This window comes from Ciconia boyciana, chromosome 3 (genome assembly GCF_034638445.1).
Source record: "Ciconia boyciana chromosome 3, ASM3463844v1, whole genome shotgun sequence".
Taxonomy (NCBI): Eukaryota; Metazoa; Chordata; class Aves; order Ciconiiformes; family Ciconiidae; genus Ciconia; species Ciconia boyciana.
In genome coordinates this window covers 22,967,809-22,994,554 of record NC_132936.1, presented here as the reverse complement: position 1 = coordinate 22,994,554, position 26,746 = coordinate 22,967,809, and the positions used below count along the sequence as shown (strand labels likewise).

General features: G+C 43.4%; 2 protein-coding genes across 16 annotated transcripts in view; one reads left to right on the top strand and one right to left on the bottom strand.

Annotated features, from left to right (window-relative positions):
* Positions 1 to 5,675, bottom strand: part of DLGAP2 (DLG associated protein 2) — a 479,848-nt gene extending 474,173 nt beyond the window's left edge. Inside the window, 1 exon segment of the mRNA XM_072857796.1 lies at positions 5,502 to 5,675. Coding sequence (XP_072713897.1) covers positions 5,502 to 5,519 — 18 coding nt within the window. The 5' untranslated portion in view covers positions 5,520 to 5,675.
* A 190-nt stretch (positions 5,676 to 5,865) lies between these two features.
* The window catches only part of ERICH1 (glutamate rich 1), a 113,824-nt gene continuing 92,943 nt past the window's right edge, over positions 5,866 to 26,746 (top strand). For 12 of the 15 annotated variants that reach the window (XR_012041342.1, XR_012041341.1, XR_012041345.1 and 9 more), the window contains exons 1-2: positions 5,866 to 6,066; positions 23,634 to 23,758. Coding sequence is in view for 9 of the 15 variants with exons in the window: in XM_072855131.1 (XP_072711232.1) it covers positions 5,924 to 6,066; positions 23,634 to 23,758 (268 nt within the window). In the remaining 6 variants the exon portion in view is untranslated. Of the gene's footprint in view, positions 6,067 to 23,563; positions 23,759 to 26,746 lie in introns of all 15 variants that reach the window. The other 3 variants (XM_072855130.1, XM_072855137.1, XM_072855138.1) reach the window with 3 other exon arrangements.

Sequence of the window (26,746 nt, the reverse complement as noted above, 5' to 3'; positions counted from 1 at the left end):
TAAGGCATTAAAAAGTTGCAAGTCATACTGGTAAGAAGTAAAGAATCACAGGAAACTAATTCAGTTGACCTCCAATGCACAAAAATAAATCCCATGTAGGAAATCAACATATTAAAAAACCCTGGCATGCTAAGGGAAATTAGGTTCCAGACAAGCTTAAACAATTAATTTGCATTCTCCTCCACACCTTAGGGGTTATTGAAAATACAGTATCACCTAAATTAAAGAAGAAAGATAATAAGGACACGGTACAAAAAAATGTTTTGAATTGTTATTCTCAGTACTGACCTGCTACCTTTCCAGGGCACCGCAGGAGAGTTGTTCCCTCTGAAAGGCAGCACTCCAGAGGCTGAACACCGCTCGAGCAGCCTCCCAGCTTCCAAGACGAAACATGTATCAGAGACACCTTAAATGACCACTACACAAGAGACTGGTGTCCAGTTTCTCCTTAAATTTGTGTTTCTTAGTTTTACACTTTCCTAACTGTTTTTAACTTCATTATCAATACTTAACCTTTACATTTGCTAGAATAAACTTTGGCTTGCAACAACTTTTTGTGTTCAAACTGAGCTCAGGTCAATCTGACAACCTAAGATGCTCTTCTTTCCTTTGACATAACGAATTTACTTTTTAAAGAGAGTATTTAAGAAGGAAGATACAAAATTGAGAGTGGTGGAGGATTCTGGGAGAAGGAACAGCTATGAAGGACCCAAGATGGGGAGCCATAGATAGATAGAAAGAAAGGTGTGTACTTCTCTTTTATTATTTGTGTATAAGTACAATCTGAATCTCTAAATTACTGATTTTTGCCTTGTTGGATTTATGTATGTATCTGACCATATTTTTGACATGTTTCATTACTGTCAATTTATCTACTTTATCTACACACAGCGATAGCGGCATCTACTGAAGATAACATACGCTGATTCCCCTTGTGAGACAAAAGCCTTTATCTATGGTTTACCTCATGCATCTCTGCTAACTGCAGGTGTATACTACATTTACTACCAAAAGTGGAAAGAAAGTCTTTTTAGATTGTAAGAATATATAGTTACAGAAGTACAAAAAAATTTAGAGGGCTAAAGGCCCATGCCATACTGGAAGCTATTTGTTGTTCATTTTCAAAACTGGCAAGGACAGAGAACTGTGACAAATGTGGAATGAAAATGCATGGAAGATAAGTAAATTTTATGCACAAAACAAGTATTTAAGAAAGTACGGTGAGAAACAGATAAAAGCAAAGTGAGACCAAATATATATGCATGCGTAGAAACATTGATTGAGAAATCTAACTGCAGTGATTTCCATCCTCTCATCACAACTGAGCTTATACTAAATGAATAAACTGCTACTTGACATTTCCTAAATAAATATCATGGGAAGAGTACTTATTTTACTTTAATGAATCATTTTGGCCCTACAACAGAAAGTAGCTGTGATGAACTATAATCTGTTTTGGGAAATATAATTCTATAATGGAGATATATATGGACTGAAATATGAGAAGTTTGGTCTCCAACAGGTCTACTTTAAAAGAGATTCTGATTCATCCATGCCCACTTCTACTTATATTTGATCACAGCTGTTGACATACTGTATCTGCCATGCAGAGAGATATTTCTCTACTAGAGGTAAGAAAGCCATATGGTTCGTGGATGACTATGAATTTTCGCAAAGCAAACTGAACTACATATAATTTTTTTTCTGTAGTTTTTCAAACAAAACTACCCACTTACCAAACAGAATATTTTAGATTCAGGTGGGATATTTTGGCCCATATAATACATTTCTAAGAACTGAAAGTCTCTCTTAAACACAACCATAACTGATGAGCTAACACTAACTTTCTGCATTAGTGGTCCTCTCGTTCACCATGCATGGTTAGATAAACAAATTCACTGTAGTGATGAACTGAAGCAGCAAATAAGACTTGTCTTGTTCATGGAGCAGAACTGAAGCAGCTGGTTTTGTTTGACTGATGCAGTTTGAAAGGGCCCCCTGATGGTATACCTCAGAAAAAACAAGGGTTTATTTCAGTGGTTTTTTTATTACCAAAACCACTCATAGGATTATCATAGCTATACAAGGAAATTGCTTTGAGTATGTGTAATTGCAAACAGGAAAAAAGGTTCCTGCCAAATAACATTTTACTACCTTTGTTAAGGCACACAAAAACTATCCCAATAATTACTCCAATGTCCGAAATTTAGCCAGACAAAGCTCTCAATCAAGCTGAAATTTAGTCATCCAGACTGCGCCTGTGAATATTTCCTATTAAAACAGCCGCTGTCAGAAAAAACTGTTGTAACTGTGAAGTGGTAACTTGACCAGGACAAGCAGTGTTCAGGAAAGGCTGCAGAGGGTACCCTCTGGGCGGGATGCTGCCTGGTGTCCAGAGACAGTGGAAACTGAATCCAAGCTTTCCTCAGGATCAGGTATGAATGTCCTATTCAGGGATACATTTCTCCTATCACATCTACTACCAACTAATATTAAAGTAACTTGCTTCACATATTGGAATTTGTTACAATAAAATTTTTAGTTAGCCATAATGGACCTTGACATTTTTGTCTTGATTTGGTAACTTTTAACAGCTTGGCATAGCCAACAGTATCACCATTAATACTGGTGGGACTTTACCCTACACAAATGTGAAATTCTGATCCCATTAGGTCATTAGGAATATTATCACCGATTCAGCAAATCTTGGATTCAACTGTGAGGTTTTATGCATTATACAGAGAAAACACATTCTCCTCAACATCTCTGTCAAAAGCAGTCTGTGTTTGCTGGTTGTTAAATACTTGCTTGAAGCATTTCTGGCTTGACTCTAAGTGTAACTTCAACTTGTACCAGAAATTTAAACTCATTTCAGAGGGACTAGAAATTCTAAAAAGTTAAGAAAGAGGTATGCCCTATACATTCTAGTGCAAACTAGATATATGTGTAACTAAATGCAAATAGCAATTTATAGTACTAAAACGAAAAGCTAAAAATAATCTAAAACAGAATCAATGAATTTATTTGACAGTCCTAGTTTTTACTTCGTGTGTAACTGAACAATGGCATAATAAATGCATTCTTTAACTTAGGAATATTATGTGAGATCACACAGGGTCTGACTACAGCACTCAGAATTAAATCTCCAATGCATAATATTGTAATTCATAAAACTATTAAACATCATCTGAGTCTATTTTAACCACACACCAGAGGTCTTGAAAAGCATGCCAAATGATGGAGGGGGGGGGGGGGCAGACAACCTTTCAAATATAAATAATAAAATCTGTTTACTACTGTAAAAATAGCTACACGCAGTAAAATTAAAACTTGCAATTCTGAAAGAAAGTGCTTTGTGCAAACCACCTGGAAATGACTTGAAAGTATAATTGCTATATTGCTGAAAGCACAGAAATATAAAACTTCTACTGTTCCTATTTTACCTGTTTTTCAGACAAAACACAAGCTGGAAATGAAACTAATCACAGACGTGAAAGGCTGATACCTCAACTACATTTGCATTATGAAATAGTATCACCCACTGCTCTAGAGCAGTTGCTTTTTAAAACAAGTCCAGTACAACTAATAGGCTTCCCCGACATATCCCAAGCTGCAGTACAAAGCATTCAGCTACTAAGACCCCACAGGAGATTTCTCAGTCATCTGCGCTTGGATTTGCACTCGGTCACATTCAGGTGACCCTTCCTCCTAGCAGGATGCCCCTTGCAGCCATCTACGTACTACCCAAATGACTTGAGGTATTCAGTATTTCAAATTTTGCCAGTGCTCCGCTTGTGATGCTACCCCGAAGCGCACAGAAATATACACAAACCACTCCAGCACTGAGAAGGGCACTTGAGTTTCACAGCCTTGTTCTGGGGCTCACACCACCTAGAGTGATTGGAGCACTTGATCTCGTTCTAAGTGCTTTAATTTGGAAGAGATTCAAATGTCACCTGCTCCCAAGATACATTAAGCCGCTGTAAGCCTGTGCCGTAACGACGCACAGTCGGAAACAAACCACAAACGGTTCGTCGCTGCGGATTACAAACCCTTGGAAGTTTCAGGGAAGTTGAGGCCGCAGCAGTCATCTACGCGTTCGTCGCTAACCGCCACGCCGCACGGCGCCGGCATCGCGGCTGCAACTGGGGCACCGGCAGCCTCAGAATTAGGTTACGAAGGCGACCGAAAGCGGGGCCGTAGGAGAACGCCCCTTCGGCACCTTCCGCCGGCTGGAGGGCTGCCCCCGCTCCCCTCCCCCGGACCGAGCCGCACCGCACCGGGCCGGGGCGGCGGGGGCCGCCCGCCTCGCACCGCCCCGAGGTGGCGGCCGCCGGGCGGTTCGCCGGCTCCGCTGCGGGAGGCGAGTTTCGGGGAGGCGAGACGGGCCGGAGCGCGCTGCGGGTTTAGTACGATGCTGGTGAATTACTTTCTCCCCCCGCAGACGGTGCTCCAAAGGGCCGCGGAGGCGCTCGGCCAAGCCGGCTGCGAACGCCACCCTCCCCGCGGGGAGAGCCACCCGCCATCGCCCCGGCGACCGGGGGCAGCGCGGCAGATGCCTCCGGCCCCCGGCGCCCGCCTCTGCGCTCCGGCTGCGCGCCCGTGGACTTTTCCAACGGCGCCGAGCTCTGCGCGCCCGCGGCGGGGCAGATGCGCGGAGCCGGCGCGGGTAACGCGCGGGACGCACCCGCCGCCCGCCCCTCCTCGGATGCCGGGCTGCGGCCCCGCCGCCCCTCGGGGCCGGGACGCCCCTCCGGGGGGCCGTGAGAGGCCGGGGGGAGCAGCGCGGCCCCTCCGACGTACCCGAGCCCTCCGCGGCGCGGCGCGGCACGGCGCGGCGCGGCACGGCACGGCACGGCGGCCGGGATGGAAACGGGGGGAAGCGGTGCAGGCGGCGGCGCGACTGCAGCCGCGGCTCCCCCGGCCCCTCCTCGCGGGGCAACCCCGACAATCACGCGCTCCCCAAATTTAAATCGCCTCCGGTACTGCGGCTCCGCGCGCGCGCAGCATCCCCCGCCCCGCCGCTCCCTCCGGCCAAACCGGCCGCACGGAGGGTCCGTCCGTGCCCCCCCCCGCCGCCTCTCCCCGCGCTCCGCGGCCGGTGCCAGCCCGCAGCCGCCCCGCGCCGGCACAGGGCACCGCGCCGCGCAACCCTCCTGCCCGGGCTGTGCCGAGGCGAGACCTCGCCACGCGGAGACCCCGCCACGGCCAGCGCGGCGCCGGGACGCGCGGGCGATGGGGGAGGACGCCACAACCGACGGCGCGGCTGGCGCGCCCTCGCCCCGCTGCCCGGGCACCCGTCCCCGACGGCGGCGGTCCCCGCAGGCAGCGGCCGGACCCGCGGCACCGGCACCCCCCTTCCCTCCGCTGCCTGGGCGGGGGCATTCGGCGAGCGGCGCGCCCGCCGCCCCGACGGCGGCCCCCTCCCCTCCCCTCCTCTCCTCTCCTCTCCTCTTCTCTTCTCTCCTCTCCCCTCCTTCCCTCCCGCCCTCCCTCCCTACCTTTTTCAGCGCTGACATTCTAGTGCATTATTAACGCGGCGGGTGCGGGCTGCGCGCGGGGCTGCCGGTCAGGGGAAGGAGGCGCCCGGCCGGCAGCGGCAGCGGGAGCAGCGGCAGCGGGAGCAGCGGCGCGCGCCCGGCATCACCCCGCCGCCGCTCACCCCGCCGGGGCGCCACCGCCGCCGCCCGCTCCCCGCGCGCCGCCGGGGCCGCCCGCCGCGCGCCGCCCCCACCCCCGCGCGCACCCCCGCCCTCGCTCCCGCGCGCGCGGCGGCGGCGCCCGCCGGCTCTGCGCAGCCGCGCTCCCCCTGCCGGAGCCCGCGGGCACCGCGCCGGCCGCGGCGGGCGGGCGGGGCCGGGCGGGGCGGGGCCGCGCGGCCCCAGCCGGCGGCGCGGGGTCGCCCCCGCCCCCGCCTCCGCCAATGGCGCGCCTCCGGTCCCGTGACGGACAGGCGCGGCGGCGAGAGGAAGGAGGGCGAGCGCGGAGCTGCCGGCTGCGCGGGGCGGGTCGGGCTCCTCGGAGGGGGCCGCCCGTCCGGGGCCATGGCCCTGAGCAGGAGGGAAGGTAAGGCCAGGCCATGCTGCGTGAGGGGGCATCGAGCGGGGCCGTCACTGCTGCCGTGCCTGCTCCTTGGGGCTGGGGGCAGGGGGAGCCTGGGGGGGCGGCCGTTAACGGCCCCAGGCGCGGCCGCCCTCAGCTGAGGCGCGTTTCCGTCCGGGCGTACTGTGCTGCCGTGGTTGAGTGGGACTGGTTGCCGTGCTGGAGAGGGACTCGCGTGTTCCTCTCCTCGGCGCCCTTCCCCACGGGTGAGGGCGGTGGGAAGCTGGTGGTGGACGGGGAGGGGAGCCTGGCAGCGGGGGAGGCGGGCGGCCTGGGGCCGCCTTGGGGGCTGGCTCCCCGTGGGAGGGACCCTGGGGTGAAGTTGGGGAAGGGCGGGAGTGGCGGGTGTGCAGGGCGACAGAGGCGCGGCCGTCCGGGCGGCAGGAGCGCGGCCTCGTGGTCTGAGCCCTTGGAACTCCTGTCCTGTACCCCTCCGGCTCGGAGGCGCCGGGGAGAGTTCCTGCTGTGTGCTCCTGACTGGGGGCTAGGAGGGGGAGAGTGATTGAAATTATGTCTTTAATCAGAAAGTATTTTAAGATGAACACCTTTTTTCTCAGCGTGCATATGCATGTGTACTCGTTAGTGACCACATAGCTTGGCTTATTTAAAGTGAGTTAGCACAGTTCTGATATAACTATGGTACTGTGCTTGCAAAGGAAAAAAAAAAGCGCCCTCCCCTATCCAAGCATGACTTCAGTCCATTTGTTTTGCCTTTATGTTTTATAAGATATGGCCTTGCGCAGGAAGAATGCAATAATAAAAATATAGGTGTTCTTTAAGTGATAACTTGTTCTTAAGGGGGGGTTGAATAGGGCTGAGCTATCAGAGACCTGAATGCTTGCCTACTGTAGCGACTTTGTGGCTGACTCTTGAGTTTTCAAACAGTTCCAGCATCCTGAAACTGGAATCCTTCCTGCGAGGATAACGACATGAGTGAGACTAAACAGCAAGGGTTAGTGTTTAAGCTATTTGCTGGCTGACTGCAACTAGTGATAGTTTTGAAGGAAGAATAAAAAGAGAGTAGTATTCTCTGTGCTTTAGATGCGGCTTCATTGCAAGAAATGGAGAAGGCTGATAGAGTAACTGTTTTGCTTCTAGTGTTTTGCCTTTCCTTTGAGGAAAGGCAGAGAATTACAAATTTATGTCTTCTGGGAGAAAGTTAGAGAGTTGGGAAGAGTGAGTTCACTCACTTGTAAATAAATGCATGACTCTAGAGCTGAGAGTGGGAGTAACAAATTTCAAAGCACTCAAATTGTTTAAAACCAAAGGTCAAATAAAGAACCATTTGTTTCTTTAGGGTGAAAGAGAAAGCTGAAATGATCATGCTGAGTGACTGTCTTTACTGTGTCAAGTTAGAAATCACTTAAGTTTTCTTCAGCCACTCTAAGGAGTGATGACTTAAGATTGGGAAGAAAATATAGTGAGGAATAAAAAGATGATGGGATGCCACGTCGTCACCCCAGATGAAATAAAATTGGAAGAGTTTACAACCTCATCTGATCAGCCTCTGCAGCCGATAGCATATATAGAAACGGTTGATTTTCTATTATGTAAAACTATATAAACATTTTTAAAAAGACAGGTGTCTCGGAAAAGAGCTGAAAAAGAAGGTTTGGATGCTTCTCTTTAAGGTTGTTTTTGCTCCTGTGTATAGGAGTAGGTTGAAGATGCTGAAGATAGACTTTTGTCTGCATTACCAGTGAACACTGAAGTTTTTTATTTTGTATTGAACTGGGCCATAATACAGAATAAATGGGATGGTCAACAGCTTGTAGGTCATGGGTCTAATTGTCAGTTAAGATTATCTAAAGAAGTGAAAGACAGTAAGCCAGCAGTGCAGGTAAGTGAAATGCACTTCAGTTTTCCAGGAAAGGGTTAGGCAGGTGTAACTGAAAAAGTGCAAAGCTTTTTGAGTTTTGTGGGTCATCTTGTTTTTCAGTTGCTCATGTACCAATGATTCATAACAGGGCTTGAGGTACTAGCAGTTGTCATTAGATGTATTACTGACAGGATGATTATCCTCTCTGGGACAGCTGGATTCATAATTCATAGTTGTTAAACATCATCAGTTGCATCTTTAAAGCTGTAGTCATCATTCTTGAAAGTTTGTGCAGCCCCAAGGAAACACTATGGTAAAGGGTTATAGAGTGGTGTTCCAGCTGCTAAAGGGTGGAGTTAAGATATGGTGTAGGTGTAGTATATGTTACAGACCTTAACTGCTAATAAGAAGTGATTGAGGAGTGCTATTTTCATCTCTGTGATGAGCCAAATGACTTGGGCTTGGGGTAGGAAGCTCATTCTTGTAATAAGGATTGAAATGAGATTGCAGTTCCTTAGTTTTAGGGGTTTGTTGGGTTTTTTTTTTAAATGGCCATATAAGATATTAAACAGCTTAATTCTTGCAGAAAAACACACCAGTTTTTTTCCTTTTTCTAATTGTTTAAGAACAATTTTGCTTCTTACAGATCTTGATTTATTTTTTATTTTTTTTTTTTAAACTCAACATAATTTTTGGAAAACACTTTGAGGCTTTTTCTGAAAAAAGCATAAAGCCCATCTTTTAGGGTGTGGATTTCTTTTCTTTCATCAATATATGTTTATCAGTAAGGGAAATATTAATTAGAAATGGAGTTTGATGCCTGACACTATTTTCTTTTGCTCTGGGAGAGGTATCTTGCCCCTGCCCCCAAGCAATTAACAATGCATGTTGCTTTCAGTGACCAAAGATTTATTACAGTTTACCAAGATCTAAATTTTATTTGGACTGTAGTTGAATAAATCATCACTATCTGGGTTTTTTGTGATTAAATGTAGAAGTTGCACTAGAGCAAGCAATTGACTCTGCCATTAAAACCTTGGCGGGGGGGGGGGGGGGAAATCTTAGGCCTTTTTTTGTTGCTGACTTCAACCTTATGCCTGAATGAGAAATCTAGCCAAAGAGAAAGGCCAACATGGTAAAGCAAGAAGAGGCAGAAATCATAGATCCAATGGCTTTGTATTTAGAAAGTCTGTGAGGGTAACTCATGCCCACAGATAGCTGAATATGTAAAGCCTGACATAATGTGGTCTTCGGGGTTTTGTGTGGGTGGGGGGTTTTTTGGGGGGAGGGGAGGTGGTTTTGGCTTAGTTTCTTTTTAGAAATTATGCTTTGGAGCAATTCTTATCTACTTTGCAGTGAGATAGGATAGTCCACAAGAGATAGGTAGGACTCTTCAAACATACTAAGATTTTTTTTTTTAAGAACAGGTGTATGTACTTGTGTTATTTAGTAAAAGTGGTAAGTGGGGGTGGAGGTGATGTGTGCCATTTTGGTATGTTGGTTTGGGGTTATTTTACCTTTTTAAACAATCAGTGTGTGATGCCTTTCACTCAACACTAGTTCTGAGCTTGTTATCAGTAGATTTCTGGAATCTAAGGGCTATCTCGGAGCAATCCATAAAAGGTTAAGATTGTGTTGTAGTTTAACCCCAGCCGGCAACTAAGCACCACACAGCTGCTTGCTCACTCCCCCTGGTTGGATGCAGGAGACAATTGTAAGAGTAAAAGTGAGAAAACTCGTGGGTTGAGATAAAGACAGTTTAATAGGTAAAGCAAAAGCCATGCACACAAGCAAAGTGAAACAAGGAATTCATTCCCTACTTCCCATCAGCAGGCAGGTGTTCAGCCATCTCTGGGAAAGCAGGGCTTAAATGATCATTTAAACTTAAATGATGCAGAGTCTTGTTGAACTTCTGCCTGTGCTCAGTGATACTACCCAGACAATTTCATGGTTTGTTTTGTAAATACAAGTATAGTGAGCTTAGTTTTAGTTTCATATGAGCAGAGGGAGCAAGCTGTCTCTTTAAAATTTCCAGATTTTTTTTTCTCTTCAGTAATCTGAACTCTGAATTACTTTTTTACTGTTTTCAGCTATTCTTACAGCAGTGCTTTGGGCCACTATAGTACTATTTGTCTGTTTTCCATGTTACCCCCAGCATCTACCAGGACATTTAACTTTAGCCCACATATGTGGTATAGTTTGTTCACTTCAAGCCATATGCTGTTAGCATCCAGATAAGAGTTCTTTAGGTTGAAGTAAGGTTTAAACTTACTGAAATTTCAAAAGTTTACAGCTGTGCTGGCAGGGGACTGGTCTTGGTGACCAGTGATGTTATAAGCGCATGGCCTTTTTTCCTTCCCCCCTAAAATCTGTCTCGGGGGGAGGGGGGAAGTCTTACAGCTATGGTTTACAGTTGGCCCAACTTTGAGTAGCCAGAATTATTATTAATAATATTCAGCAAAGTTGAGCTGCTTTAGTAAGGGTGGGTGAGATACCTTTAGATGTTTTGAGTGAGGTCTGTTTGATTGTGCCAGGTAAGATAATGGTGCAGTATGAGAAATGTATTGTTAAGTATTATGAAAGATGCTTAGAAAAATGGATAGCATGCACAAATTGAAGTAATGGTGAAGATGCTCTGTTTTCCCAGGACTGTAGTAGGGAGTACACATCTTACAAGATTTCACTATGAGGCAGACAGTGTTCTTCTGAACAGGTGGAACAAAATCCTGATGTTCTCATTGTGTTGGTTATGTAGCTTCTTATCGTCTGCGTCATGTCAAGTGAAGTTTATTAGATGTCTAGGAGTTTGTCGTTGCAATTAAGGTGGCCTACTAAGAGATCTCTAAAGCCTTTGTTGAGACAGGGTGGCACGATCTATTAGTCAGATTCTTATTGAACTACACAGTCATGCAGAATTTGCTGACAGATGTAACACCAGTCTTACTGATTTGAAACTGCAGTGTGACACAGAGACGGTGCTTGGTGAAGCTGAATCAGTTTCATCTAATTTAAGAAGAGAAAACAAATGTCTGCTTTTTATAGTTAATAACTTACTGTTTTGTATCTGCAATTGCTATGAATGGTGTTGGCCTGCATGCACACAGGTCAATCTTTGAGTGGTAAATCACTCTCCCATTGTGACTCACTCCTTAATTTAGGTGAATACATACATGTGGGGTATGTAATCACTATATTATTTTCTTTTCCTTCCTTTCTACCCTACTGACGTGTGCTATATACTTAAATAATTTGCTTTTGTTCAAAAGTTGCCTCAAAGATAGGAGAATGGTATGTTACTGAGTTTCAGATAACAAAGTGGTTTTCCACGTATTATAAAAATTCATGCTAGGTGAAAAGATAAATGGAGCCATGTTTTATGTACTTCTGTATTAGAGCACAAAACTGGAGGTTTTTTACACTATGTAGTTCTTGAACTGCAATAAAGAATAAGACAGGAGTAAAATCTAGGCAATTAGCATCTGATTTCAATGTCTAATGGGATGTAGAACACTAATAGATGCTGTTTCAGTGAGGGTAATGTCAGAGGTCTTGAGATGAACCTTGATATTGTGAAGTTAGTATTACACACTAGATTTAAAATGGCAGTGTCTGAGCTTCTTGTTCAGCTTCCCATGAAGTTTTGGTTAACAACTGTACTGAGATGCAGACAGCTGATACCTAGTAGTAGTTCAAGCACAGAATTCATGTGACCTTGAATTACAAGTAAATCCTTCTGTTATTTGATTCCCAAACAGTACATGTGGGTTCTCCTTTTTCTCAATAAATATGTAACAATAGCTTTAGCAGTTAAGAGTAAAATCTATGTTATATGAAATGTCAATGAGATCAATTGTAAAACTGGGAAAGAGGACCATTCACACCTTACATGTAGACATTCTGTCAAAAACTGTACAAATTTTTCCCTTTAAGCTGTCATTCACGTTTTGTGAGGCTAGTGAACTAAAAGATTGTGTAAGGAGCTGGTCAAGTTAAAAATAATCAGTTTGATATCAGCATTTCACCATGGTGTTCCTACTCAGTCTTAATTCCAGAGTTTTGTAGTTCCAAAAAAACCAAAACCAAGCAACCCACCCTCCTTGACATCTGGTGACCCAGATGATGATAGCTTGGAGGGAGAAATGGGGTGAACAGCCTTTTTTCAAAAAAGTGCTTTCTTTGTGAAGGCAGATAGTTAAAAGTAAGGTGTATGAGGCTGAGAGACAGTGCCTTCCAGACCAAAAGACTCTTCAGAATCAAGGTTTCTAACCTGTAGGGAGATCTTCATAGGAAAAAAATTACTAAGTAATATAGGATTCCTTAGTATAGTAAGGAGAGGCAGGAAAAGGACCGAGGCCAAAAAAACTTGAGCTTTTTCAAATGTGAGTAACAAACATGGGGTGTGTGTGTTATGCTAAAGGTGATTAAGCACTGGAAAAAAACTGATGTGAACTATTTAGTTGCTCCACTTCTTGAAGGGCCTTCAGAGTTTTTTTGAAATATATTAAAAGTATTCAGACACAAGTTGTCAGTCTCAGTGTGGGTAGATGGGTAAAATTACTTCTTCCAGTAATTCAGACAAGGTAGCCTAATGCTTTTTCTGGCCTTAATGTGCAGGTGAATTCTACTATGAAATTTGAAGCCGAAAATTACTTGGTATCTGTGTCAAGAAAGAATTTCAAAGAATAACAGTGCTGTTTGGAAACAAGAACTATAAATTTATAGATAAATACAGTTAAGTCTAAAGTATGAAAACTGAAGATGTTGCAGATGATCTGCAGAATGGCATCCTCTTTGTTAGCTTCTGTGTTTGTCTACAAGTGCCTCTTTCAAGAGATAGTCAGCTTCAGCACGAATTTTCTGCAGCAGATCTTTCAGTCCACGCTTTTATCCTGTTTTGTCCTTTAGCTACTCTCTGAAGAGCCTGTTACCATAGCTTCACCTGCAGGTGAGGACTGCTTGCAGACTGTGAACACAAAGCAAAATACTGTAAAATTGGAGGCTTCTCATTTCTATGTACATAAAATTGTACTTTGACCACAGCTAGAATTCTGCATATTTCACACTTTTGTGTGATCAATTTTGACTGTTCAGTCAGATCAATTTTGTTATTCCCATGACAGTGCTTTGCTTTGGTGTGCACACACTCTATCTATGGAATGGAAGTATGTCGCTTCTGGCAAAGCTGACCTCACTGGTAGCAGGAAAATTACATTTTCCCTTGCTTCCTCCTGACTTGAACAAGAGCATCCCTTCTTAGATATAACATACACCCTTATGATGATCTGAACAGTCAGGCTATACAGGATGTAATTGCATGTCACTGCATTTTTTTTTCTTTTCCTGGTATCTCTGTGCAGCTTGAACATTTTTGGAAATAGGAAAGTCATATAAAAATGAGGGGGAGTGGGAAAATGATACCCTGTTCAGCTGTCATGGAATGTTTTGTTCTAGTTTGTTGTGGTTTAACCCCAGCCGGCAACTAAGCACCGCACAGCTGCTCACTCACTCCCCCCTGGTGGGATGGGGGAGAGAATCAGAAGAGGAAAAGTGAGAAAACTCGTGGGTTGAGATAAAGACAGTCTAATAGGGAAAGCAAAAGCCGTGCACACAAGCAAAGCAAAACAAAGGATTCATTCACTACGTCCCATCGGCAGGCAGGTGTCCAGCCATCTCCAGGAAAACAGGCCTCCATCACATGTATCAGTGACTTGGGAAGACAAAACGCCATCACTCCAAACATCCCCCCTTCCTTCTTCCCCAGCTTTATATACTGACCATGACGTCATATGGTGTGGAATAGCCCTTTGGTCAGTTGGGGTCAGCTGTCCCAGCTGTGTCCCCTCCCAGCTTCTTGTGCATCCCCAGCCTACTCGCTGGTGGGGTGGGGTGAGGAGCAGAAAAGGCCTTGACTGTGTAAGCACTGCTCAGCAGTAACTAAACCATCCCTGTGTTATCAACACTGTTTTCAGCACAAATCCAAAGCATAGCCCCATACTGGCTACTATGAAGACAATTAACTCCATCCCAGCCAAAACTGGCACAAGTGAATTCTTCCCTTCCCTCTTTATTTGATTTTAATCTGTTAGTAGTTGCTGAACTGGTATCCCAAGTGTGGGAATCTTCTTTGCATCTAAGTGATCTCTACTCAAAGATTTTTGAAGTTAATGTTTAAATAGCTAGTCATTGCCCTCAGGGCTAGAACGTGTGTGTGTCTGTCTTGACTTAATCCAAGCCTTTGGTGTCTGCCATTTCTAGCAATGGTTCTGGGGTCTTTGAGCTTTCAGCTGTGTCCTTTTTGCTTTGCTTGTCGGGTTTTGGCTGTGGGGGTTGATGATTGGAGGTTTTGTTTTTGTTTGGGAACAATGCGCGTGTGGCTTTTCTTGTATTGTGAAATTCAGGTCAAGATTAATAAATTTAATTATCCTCAGAGGTCCTGTGTATTGATTTCCATTGACTATAATGGGGGCTTGTACTCAGTGCAGTGTTATCTGTACTGAGTACATCTTGGAGACCCAGCGGCTGGTCAGCCGAACTGGTGTCTTGTATACACGAGGTCTCTGGAGGGGTGTCTAATGTGTAAACCGAGTATGACACCTTGCATGTGTCTACCATTAGGCATCATAACTGCAAACTGAATTTTGCCCCTAGCGTCTGAAATACAAACTAGGTGCCTTTGTCTTTGAGACTTACGGAGCCATGACCCAAGAACCACTGTGTGTTAGGCCAAAAAAATACAGAGTGAAGGCCTTTGTTCATCAGTTTGGCTAGTTGAGCAACTCCTTCAGAAGACCCAAACCATGAAATTCCATTCTGTATGGTTAAAGGATAAGTAAGCTTTGTGAGGGATAGTTTAAAGGGAATGGATAGTAGCTCCTAGCCAGAAGTTGTCATTGGTCTTCCACCTGCTAGCTGGTAAGAATGGCAGTCTGGCAAACATTTTCTGTATGTAGCAGTCTCTTAAAATGCTTTTACACCCTGTTGCTTTGGGTCCTAATGAAATCCAGGTATCTCTTTTTCAAGAGCTGTTCTTTTTCAGGTGGTCTCCTTGAGCATCTCTGTTCAAGAGTTGACTGTCCGGCCATGATTAGAGATGAGGAGATTATAGAGGCAATGGGGTTGTTATACCCAACTAGGCAAGGCCCTAAGCAATCTGCTCTAGTTGATCCTACTCTGAGTGTTAGGATTAGACTAGACGATGTCCAGAGGTCCCTTCCAACCTTAATGGTTCTGTGATTTTTTTTTTTCATGACCATTCTGTAAAGTAACTGTCCTGTCATGGCCTTCGCAGGAGATGTGATACTTACATAATAAAAGAGACTTCAAGGATTTAAGTCCTGTTGAATACCAGAGAGTAATTCTGCACTAACAGAGGTGAACTGAGCATTTTAATGAAGCCTTGTCCATGTGTTCTGCATGTGGATTATCATTCTGTCTGCTCTTTCCATCCTCTTCTGCTGTACTGTCTTTTCTGTTTTAGCAGAAATAACATGTTAACACATCTTACACATGGGATGGTTTCAGAAGAAATTCCTGACTCTTCCCTTTTTGGAAAACTCTTCTGTTTGTAGGAGAGAGAGACCAAGTAGGGCAACTTGCAGGCTTGCCAGAGTTCTGTGTTCAGTGCTCTTGATGCCACTTATTTTATTCTTTTGCTGCCCAAGTTGCATTTGAGTAGGCAGAAGGAAACCAATTGAGAAACATGGTGGGGGTGCTTACAGTATGTATGGCAAGTAGCCAAAAGTACATGGCAAGCGTTCTCCACAGAAATGTTTTTGAGGAAACTGCTGCCTTCTACACTCATCTGGACAGGAACACTTCTCATGTTGTTCAGAACTTTGTTTTGTTATTCAGCATGCTTTTGTTACAGTCTGTAGTCTTAACTGAGTTTTAAGTCATGCTGTCAACCCTGGGAGAACCTTTATAAATCTGCAGTGCTATTCCAGTGTTGGCATGTGTGTGTTTGTGGGTAGTCTGCTTATGTACATAAGAAACTTAAAGTGGTGTTGATTTAATACATAGATGCCAAATAATGCATTTATTTGAGGGAGGCTTTTTACTCTTCTCACAAAATTGTGGTAGAAAGATCCTGGATGTTCACAATTTGTATCACTAGCCAGCATGTGTTCTGCACTCTACTTCTTGGGGTTTTACTTTGTTTATGTTATGTCAAACTGTAAAGACCTGGTGCTCTTTCAGTTTTCTGATGTATTTGTACTTTGCTATTTCTACCCATGAGTTGTCAAGAATTAGCCATGGAACTAGTTTGGTACCTATGGCAACTTGTTCTCATTTCTGAAAATACTGGCTCCTTTTTGTCACTGAGGAGTTCCTGGAAAGATATGTCTTCTGGTGTTGCTTCAGCTCATTGCACTGTAGGAACATTCAGTGCTTTCAGTTACAGGCTGGCTATTTTGATAATGTTGCATGTTTTCAGCTGGAAAGTGAATTTGTTTCACTTTTGAAATCTAAATAGAAAACTTACTCAGAAGACAAGACTAGAATATGTAAGCTTTTCGCATTTATAGGTCTACTAGAATTGAAGTTTTCTACTGAAAAATTCCAGGCAGTTGGTCTAGATGATCATTGTAAGCCCCTTCCAACTGAAATATTCTATTCTAACTGCAGAAACACACCAACTGCTCTCCATCTTGTGTTTACAGCTCTCTACATCTCAGACACAAGACCGAAGTGTTTTTTGAAGCTATAGAAGGACATGGAAGCAAGTACTTCACTGTAAAATGGTGTAGGCTCTTGATAATGCTGTGAGGAAAGTTCATGTGTTTAAATATAAGTATATTTTGGATGAAAATACAGTGGCTCTACAGATTAAAATCTTCCACTGTTGGCTTCTTAAACTGTGTTATTTGTCACTACTATAAGCCAAATTACACTTTCTTTTCTTTAAGTGGAAAACTTGATGTCAGTGGGACTTCAGTGAGGCAGCTGAGAACTTCATCCTAATGTTCTAAATGAGTTGTGTATATGCATTGTTATGTACTGCCCTTAAATGTGACTGTGCCTTAGGTACTGCTGAAGTAGTAAGCAAAGTTCAGGATCTTGGTTACTGCGCTAAGATGTTATGTGAGTTTTACCCCTTTAAAAAAGCAACAGCCATGCAGTGTGTGTAACTAGTAACTTACTCTTTCTTTATGAATGTCTGTCTTCTACACCATTAGTGTACCTAATGAAAAGCAACTTATCTGGTACTGTTTGACATGTGATGACTCCTTTTTGCTAGCTTTAACTGGAGAGACCTGGTTTATACCTCTTGTTGGTCTAAATTTATCGTAGTGGTCTAAATCTATCATACATATAGTGAATCCAAAATCTTTTTGTGTAATAGATCCGCCGCTATGTTAGGAAGACTTTTCCGCCGCTATGTTAGGAAGACTTTTCTTTCCCTGGCGACCTTCATGATAACTAAGATAAATTTTGTCTACTTCCTTTTAACAAATAAAAGGATCCAGTGTGATCACATACGTCTGATCTCTGGCTTAGTTTGTGTACATGTCAGTAACCAAACATAAGGAACCCTGGAGTGATCTATGAAGAGCAGAGTATTAAAAGCAGTCTTCAGTACAGTTGGTTCTAGTCCTTTCTGTTTGCAGTCAGCCCTGCAGTGTTTATAGGAGTTAGAGCTCAATGTAAGAGACTTCTGTTAGAGAAGTTTTGTTTTATTTTCTCCTGGTACTTTACTAGAAGAATGTTGCAGTACTTCTAGATGCTCATCAGTGCGTTGAGATTGGCAATTCTCATTCATCATTAGTTTCTAATATTTTTGTGTTGTGATCTGATGCAATCTTATCCTTGAGCTACATAACACTTCTCACTACTTGCTTAAAATTCTTCTGGCATTTGTTTGCTTAAGCTAAACAGCCCAAGCTCTCCTTGTTCTTCTATGTCGTGTTGGTTATTGTAAAAACTCTTCACTGTGTCTGTTCAGGTTTGAGTTCAGCTGGTTTGTACACAGCAGACTTAAGGCTGTACAAGGTTTTCGGTGAGAACTCTATAGATTCATATGTCAATGTAGTTAGTTTTTCTGTCTCAGATTAAAAAAATACTTGGCCCAATAGGGTCTTGGATCACATTGTCATTGTACATGACCTCCGTCACAGTAGTGGCTCAGTCTCTCTCATGGTTGATTAATCACACAGGTTTTCATCTGTAGTCACCTCCAGCTTAGTAATCTTCCCTTAGTAATGTTTGCTTGTCCCCCTAAGTGTGGAGCCTCCCCACCTCCTGGGGGGGAAAAGTCCATAAGGTTTCACTTCTCTCTTTAATCTTTATAACCTTGTTAACAGAGGCGGTGTCAGTGTAGCCTGGTCTTCCCCTACAGAAAAAGAGCAAAGACTTTCTTTAAACCTTTAGGATTTGGGCCAGGTATTTCTGTTAATATTATTACTGTGCAGTATCTCCTTTTGGCCCTATGCCTAGCTCTAACATTGTGAAGTTGCCTTTGTATAATCTTGAACTGTGTTCAATCCATTCCGCAAAACTGGTGTGGCATGCACAACTCTTGCCCCCACTGCCTCGTGTGTACACACGGTGTCTGGTGTCTGGCAAATCCAGGTAGATTCAAAACACAAAGTCATCTGTAGTTGATGATTATAAAAAGTCTAATGCTTCACTCACCTTCAGTGTCTTGTTTTCAACACTATACATCTCACAGCATAAAGAATCTATCCATTGTAGTATTAAAGTCCTATCAGATTCCTGGAGATGAAAGACCACACAAAATGTGGCAAGCACTTCTTCATACTTCTATTTGCGCTTCTGTTTAGACTGTGGAGACATCAGCAATGGAAAAATCTTTCCACACCTTACTCAGAACTAAAATGGCAACTAAGTCTGCTATGATAACACAGAACTCTAAAATATGGTGGTCCCTGGGCCATGCTCATCTAACCTAGAGGCTTAGAGCTTCCTCCAGTTGTCACTGCATGACCAGGTGTTCAGAGCCATGTCTTCCTTCAGTAACATATAGCTATGAGGAAATTTTTCTTCACATTGCAGAATACATTCCCTATAGAACTTGGAAAGCATCTTTAGTCTTCAGTAGGTTGGGCTATCAATTATACTTCAGAGAAATAGAGCCATGATAAGCTACTGTGGTAGTTTTTAAAGAATTACCATGCATTGAGGGAACTGAAGTCTTCCTTTCATTAATTTTTGTCTATGGCCTATAAAACTTGGATTACTATGTGCTGTCCCAGATTTTGTAGGAAGTAAGGACAGTCGAAAGCAATGCAGAGCTAATGCTAACAAACATTTTATGTTGCTTTCAGCTGCTTCCCATCACTGCCATTCCTGCCCCTAAACCTCTTAGCTTATCTGCTTTCCTCTCTCACTTCCAGTTTCTCATCTGTTAGTTCCAGAGACTGCTTTGTTCTAAGAGGAGAGATATATTTGCAGTAGTCTGTGCAACAAGGCTTCCTTTTTTTCCCTGTAATTGGCTTCTTATTCCTGTTCACATTTCTTTCCTGTTCGATTACAGGCTCAGTTCCAAAGATAATTCCCCTCAAACTATTCTTTCTCTTCCAGACTGGAACACCAGGTTTTGTAATATGTGAATACAATTTTCAAGAATGTCCTCAAAAACATACCTGGTAGACTATATTAAATTCACTCTCTTGTACCTTGTGCATTAACGCTGTATGTAAATGTGGCAATTTTCATTTGTTCTGACTCCAAGTAGTGTATCCCTCATCTTTCTGTGGTCTCCCTTCTCTTTTCTTGAGGTCTTTTTAAAAACACGTCTCAATTGCATATGCTTGTTTGGAGACATCAGTCTGCTATGAAAAGTGAAAAAGTGTTCCCAGATTGGTCTACTGAAAGACCACATGAATCTATACAGATCCTCCATCAGTTACGTTGACTGGAAAACATCAGCAAATAACCATATGTACTTGGCTATGCTATGGGTATGGTGAGAGCAAGTCTTACTCCATTTTGGAACTCTGATAGGTTAGATATATCTCTGGTAGTAGGTATTTTTCCTTGAATTTTCTTTATTGCTACTCTCCTGTTAAGAGGTAGTTATTTTTAAGGGTTTGAGCAGTTCTTACCAGATGGACTGATCTCTGAAGCTGCATAGTGCCAAAGACATCAGGTTAAGAAGAGTTTTGAATAGGGAGAAAAGCTGCTCTGTAGCATCAGGCAAGACCAACCTCTTGTGGTTAAGCCAATGCTCATGGATATCACAGGATATCTTTTTTTTTTAAGTAATTGCAGCAATAAAACCCTGAGGAAAGAGCATCCTCTGTCATCTGAAAAATGTTTCGGTAGCTCAGCTCTGAGACTCTTAACTGCAAAGCAGAGTGCTGCTTTGGAGCATGTAAAGCTGCTGAGTATGGCAGGATAGATATTCCTCAGAGTCCAATTTCCTTTGTTCATTGATACGCAGGACAAACTTGTTCAAAAAGTTTTGGCCTGTAGGCAGATTTTTTTTTTTCAGGCTAGAATATACTTACCATTCCAGATAGTTCAGACTAAATCAGTCAGTTTTTTCAGCTGCTCTCTAGTGATACCACCTTCTTCATTCTCCCAAGGAAGGTCTACTGCTGGGATACGTTGCTTCCTGCTGTCTTCAGAAGGCTTGAAATACATCAGGTTCCAAACAGGGACCTAGTCATGCCTAGGTGTCACTGCTGCACATTTCCATTCTGTTGTGGTTACTGGGAATTACTACTCTTAAGAGATGACTTTGCAGTGCTGAGACACACTGACAGAGGTGTGAAAGCTTTCCAGGCAATAAAGAACTCCCCCACTCTGAACCCAGCTGCTTCTTCTGTGTCTGCTGAAAAGTCCGGCCTGTAAGATTTGATGCTGCTTTGGTGTTGGCAGCTAAGCCATATCTTTGCTGAAGTAAATCTGTCGCTGCTACTGATCTAGATATTTCTTTCTAAGTAAGAGAGATTTTTGTGAAAGAATACTTCCCTCAGTATTCACACCCTCCTAAGAAAGGCATTGTTTCAGCTTGCTTTCTCAAGCATAGGAATGAGAAGGAATAAATGTATCAAAACTGGTCTCATTGCCTTCTGAAGCAATGCTAATGTGCGTATGAGTATAGTCCCTATATTTTAAATAGGAAAGAAAAAGTGAAGTCACTTTTTTTGTGTGAGTAACTGAACAGATGACTAGGGAAAGCAGATTTCAAGATGGGGAGCATAAAATCCAGTGTAGCTATGAGGGGGCTAGCTCTTCTCAGCAGATTTGGAGAAAATGTATTTCCATATATAGATTAATCAGTATCTCAATGATCATTTGCTTTGGAAGAATAGCTTTCTCACTACAAGTGCTTGAATGTTAGTTTTGTGTATTGGTTTTGGCTGTGCTAGAGTTACTTTCTTCATAACAGCTCCTGTGGTGCTATGTTTTTTTGATTTGTGCTGGAAACAGTGTTGATGATAACCATCCCTGTGTTTAGTTACTGCTGAGCAGTGCTTACACAGAGTCAAGGCCTTTTCTGCTCCTCACTCCACACCACCAGCGAGTAGGCTGGGGGTGCACAAGGAGTTGGGAGGGGACACAGCTGGGACAGCTGACCCCAACTGGCCAAAGGGATATTCCATACCGTATGATGTCATGGTCAGCATATAAAGCTGGGGGAAGAAGAAGGAAGGGGGGGATGTTTGGAGTGATGGCTTTTTTCTTCCCAAGTAACTGTTACACATGATGGAGCCCTGCTTACTTGGAGATGGCTGGACACCTGCCTGCCGATGGGATGTAGTGAATGAATGCTTTGTTTTGCTTTGCTTGCGTGCACGGCCTTTGCTTTCCCTATTAAACTGTCTTTATCTCAACCCACAAGTTGTCTCACTTTACTCTTCTCATTCTCTCCCCCATCCCACCAGGGGGGAGTGAGTGAGCAGCTGTGTGGGGCTTAGCTGCCTACTAGGGTTAAACCATGACATTTAGTAATGGCTCTGCTGGAGTTCATTAAAATGCTGCAGTGTTAGTAGCAGTACTCAAGGAAAGGATCCAGGATAAACCTCTTAGATAACTTGCTTTAGAGTCAGAGATCTGCAAAGGGCAGTTAACTTTATCTTATTATACTGCTTATTTCTGTCTACTTTCTCTAGTTGTCCTTTGAGGAGAGTGTGGATTTTGTCTTTCTAGCTGTAGAATATCCTGGCAAGGGAACCTTATGAAAAGAAAATACACAGTACTTTGTTGATGTCTGTTTTTCTGGGAATGGTAGTCTTAACCCATAACTTGCGAAATGGATTGTGCTTACTTGATGGGGACATTGCTGGCAACTTGTCACAGGTTTTTCATGTCACTGAATGATGGATAAGCATAGAAGGACTAAAATTCAGGCTTCATAAGCAAAGCTTTCTGCACAAGTATCTCCTGAGGCTTACATCTTGTCATAGGCCTTTCATAAGGTCACCAATTATTCAAGAGATTGGGCACAAGCAAAGAGTAAGTGATCATGTATAAACTAGTAAGAGCTCAAAAAAAGTCTAACAAGACATTCTCCCCCATAGTTAGTCATTTACATGACAATTGAAGTATATTGCCAAGGTACACATGGAGATAAAGTTTGTCTATCAGGGATTGGTGGTTCAAGGATTTCCCAGCTCAATGAAGGTGATTTTTTTTTTTTCAGTTGTGAAGGAAAGTAATTTATTGAAGGGAGTTACGTGATGATAGTATGTTGTCCTGTTAAGCTGCAGTAGGAGCCATTCTTCTTATAACAACATAAGTATTTTGGCAGAAATATTTTATTAGGAATCTGTACCAGGTGCTTGTATAGTGTCCATACACTGTATATTAAATTTAAAACTGGAGTTTAGATAACAACATGTTTTTCTCCAAATCTCTCTTTTCCCTCCTCCCCCCCCATCCTGCAATATCTGCTTGACCATGTAGAATTCACAAAACTGGGGATGTTGTTTTGCAATAGATAAAAAATTTCTTAGTATTACTTTATATTTTTATATAATGTGATTTCAAGTGATTGAAATATGCATGCATCCATATAAAGATGATGGTTTTGTTGATGAGTAGATTATTTGCATATATTTCTTTTCTTTAATCAAACGATGCTTGCATTTGAGTAGCTAGTAGCAGATTGCCAGTGTCGTCAGAAAGGAGCCCATAAGAGGAGGAGGCGTATAAGAATACTGCTAATTCTGTAGAAATAATTGGGTTACCATGTGTTTCCGCTGCTGTCTACTTCTAGTTTTTTCTATGTGATTAAATAGTTGTAGCTTACTGATCTTAATGAGTGATTCAATTGCAATGCCTCTGTGCCAGAAGAGACCTGCATTTTGAGCAGCCTTATAACACTCGTGTAGGAAGATACTTGTTTTAAAATAAATTTTAAAAGTTAACATGTGTTTAGTCTGTATATGTACTGTATTAATTTATTGCCAAAATGTAGTCAAGTAGATGACTTTAAATGTAACCTTGCTAGTGAATTCTGGTGTGTTAAAGCTGCTTTTCTGACTCAAGTTTAGGAGTTTAATATGTTATTCTCAGCTTTACCTGTGAGAGGTAGAGACTACTGAAGACAGACTTGCATGAAATATGAGGGAAACTATCTTGTATCAATCAGTTGTTGGTTTTTTTGAAGTCTTAAAATACCTTTAAAACACTGCATTTCTTTCTGTTTAAAAAAGTTTTCTTACCCCACAGTGTTCATAGGGAAAGTACTGAAACGACTCTATGCTGAAACTTCATCATCTTCTCTTGCACATACTTCTAGTAGAGAAGAGGAGGCAGTTCTCAGAAATCTGGGCTCAAAATCCAAAGAAAAGAATTTGGATAATGTTGAGACTTCATCAGCAGATGCTAGCACATCAACGGATACACCCTGCAAATCACTTCAAGGTGAGACTGCATAGTCCTTGTTCTGATAATATGCTTTTAAATATAGTTACTTTACTTGAGAACAGTATAGTATCTACTTTTTTAATCTATTGATACCAACAGACAAATTTGAATACAAGCACTAGTGGTACTTAATACCTAGAATGCTCGAGGTCAGTGCATAAGTCCTGTGAAAGCCAAGAAATAGTCTTGGTGTATATGCGTGAATGCAGCTTTTAACAGTAGCTAATATGAAACTTCAGTGTAAGCTGTAACTGTCTTCGGTGTAATGTCTGTTGAACAGTGATAAAATGACTTATACTGGTACAACTCTGCTCAGCTATTAGAGATACACCCAAAGATTGGTGGGAATAGATGATCCAGCACTTCCTCTTGCCCTCACGTTGCAACAGAAACCCCATGGGGAACGTAAACCCAAAAGAAGGCAAATATCAATTCAGGCACTATGTTAGTACCCTGCTGAAGAGCATTATTTTGTGTGTGTTTATGCAATGAAAGTGGCATGTGAATATTTTGATGGGTAAGTAAAAGACCTTTTTCAAATGGGTTGTAGAATGTGGGTGCTATGCCAAAAGATGAAGGAGTTGCAGAATGAGGTAGCTGTGGTATTACTTGTGGGTGAAGGGCTCTGTGCATAAGTATAGAAGAAGTTTGAATTGCTTTGTGTTGTAGCTCATCTAACACCAAATTTTGCCATAACTGAAAGAGATTGTTAAACTGACTTGAAATAAAAAGGCATGTTTCCCAAGAGTATAAAAAGCTTTCTCTAGGGGAGGTGCTCAGCTAGACCTGTTACTCACAAACAAGGACTCGGAATCGTTTAGGTTGGAAAAGACCTTTAAGATCATCAAGTCCAACCATTAACCTAGCACTGCCAAGTCCACTACTAAACCATGTCCCTAAGCACCTCATCCAAACGTCTTTTAAATACCTCCGGGAATGGTGACTCAACCACTTCCTTGGGCAGCATGTTCCAGTACTTGATAACCCTTTCAGTGAAGAAATTCTTCCTAATATCCAATCTAAACCTCCCCTGGTGCAACTTGAGGCCATTTCCTCTCGTCCTATGGCTTGTTGCTTGGGAGAAGAGACTGACACCCACCTCTCTACACCCTCCTTTCAGGTAGTTGTAGAGAGCAATAAGGTCTCCCCTCAGCCTCCTTTTCTCCAGGTTAAACAACCCCAGTTCCCTCAGCTGCTCCTCGTAAGACTCGTGCTCTAGACCCTAAAGGAAGAACTTATTGTGGATGTGGTCTGGGGCAGGAGACTGAAGTCCTGAAAGTCTAATCCTACTACTCCAAAATGAGTAGTAGGATTAGAACCCTCTACTACAGAAGAACAGATGTTTGTCTTGTTTGGGGATCTGCTTGGTAGGATCAAATGGAAGACTGGTCTGCATTGCAAAGGACCTCTGGAGAGCTGATTGATCTTCAAGAATAACCTCAAAGCACAAGAATGGCTCATTTTGACATGCAGAAAACTGAGCAAGTGTGGCAGGATGCCTGACTGATCTCAGATGTGTCAGGGAGCAGCAAGGGGAAGATGAGGGAAGGCAGGCACAGGAGCTGTGTCATCACTGTGGAAGCAGTCCCACAGTACCTGAAAAAGGAGAGCAGAGCATGTCCAGTAACAGTAACCAGGTTCAGCCAACAGACCAGTGACACCAGGCAAGTCAATAGTGACAAGGCAGGTCTGAGGTCAAGCCAGTATGTAAAGTCTGTGAGTCAGGGTGTGCATCAGTTGGGGTATGTGCCCAGGCACAGGTATGGCTGTGGTCTAGCTCAGGCTGGGAGCTGCTTAAAAGCCTTAGTTTAAAAGCAGCTCCTGAGTAATGTGAGGGGAGCCCCTGCTGAGGTGGCTGCTTACAGGTCTTTCATAAGCAGCTCTTTCTTCACAACAATCTGGATCAACAGCTGTGTGATATCAGAGAGCTGCCCATAAGTGCAGGTAGCTAAGCTCCTAAGAAGGAGCTCTGGGCCCTTACAACACAAAAAAGAAATACAGAGGAGGTGAAAGCAGGTATTAGCTACCCAAGAGAAATACAGAGATGTTGCCTGAGTATGCTGGGATGGACTTAGGAAGGCCAAAGCTCAGCTGGAGTTTAAACTCATGAGGGATGTGAGAAGAAACAAGAAGGGTGAGGGCAACAACTGGAAGGCTAAAGAAAATGCGGGCCCACTGCTCAATGGGCAACGGACTAGTGAGAGAAGACAAGGAAAAGGCTGAGGTAGGTAGTACCTTGTTTTGCCTTTTTTTACTGGTAAGATTGGTCCTCAGGCCTCCCAGGCCCCTGAACATAACAAAGTCTATGGGAGTGAAGCATTACCCACAGTAGATGATGATAGCTGGGGAGTAGTTAGGCCAGTTGCGCAACTGCGTGTCAGTGGGACAAGATAGTGTGCATCCAGGGATGCTAGCTGATGTCATTGTGAGACTGGTTTCTATCCTCTTTGAGAAGTCATCACAATTGGGAGGTTCCTTGGTGACTGTAAAAGGCAAACTTCATACCCATTTTTGAGAAGGGCAAGAAGGATGGTCTGGAAAACTGTGAGCGTGTTACGGAGTAAATCCTTCTGGAAGCTCTTTCCAAGCATGTGAAGGACAAAAAGGAAATTGGGAACAGTAAATCTTAATTTACCAAAGGCAGGTTGTGCAACCCAGTTGCCTTCTATGATGACATGACCGGCTTGTAGATAGGGAGAGCACAGTGGGTGTTCTTTAATTTTTTTAGTAGGGCCTTCAACATCGTCTCCCATAGTATTCCTATAGTCAAGAAGGTGAGAGAGACTGCCGGGGTCAAAGGATGGTGATCAGCAGTACAAAGTTTGATAGATGGCCATGTGCCAGTGGTGTGCCTTGGGGATTAATACTGGAATGCAGAGTCCTGTGTCTGACATGGAATAACCAACAATACAGGCTGGGGGTAATGTGGCTGGAAGCAGCCCCACAGAAAAGGACCTAGGGGTTATGGTGGATGCCCAGTTGAAC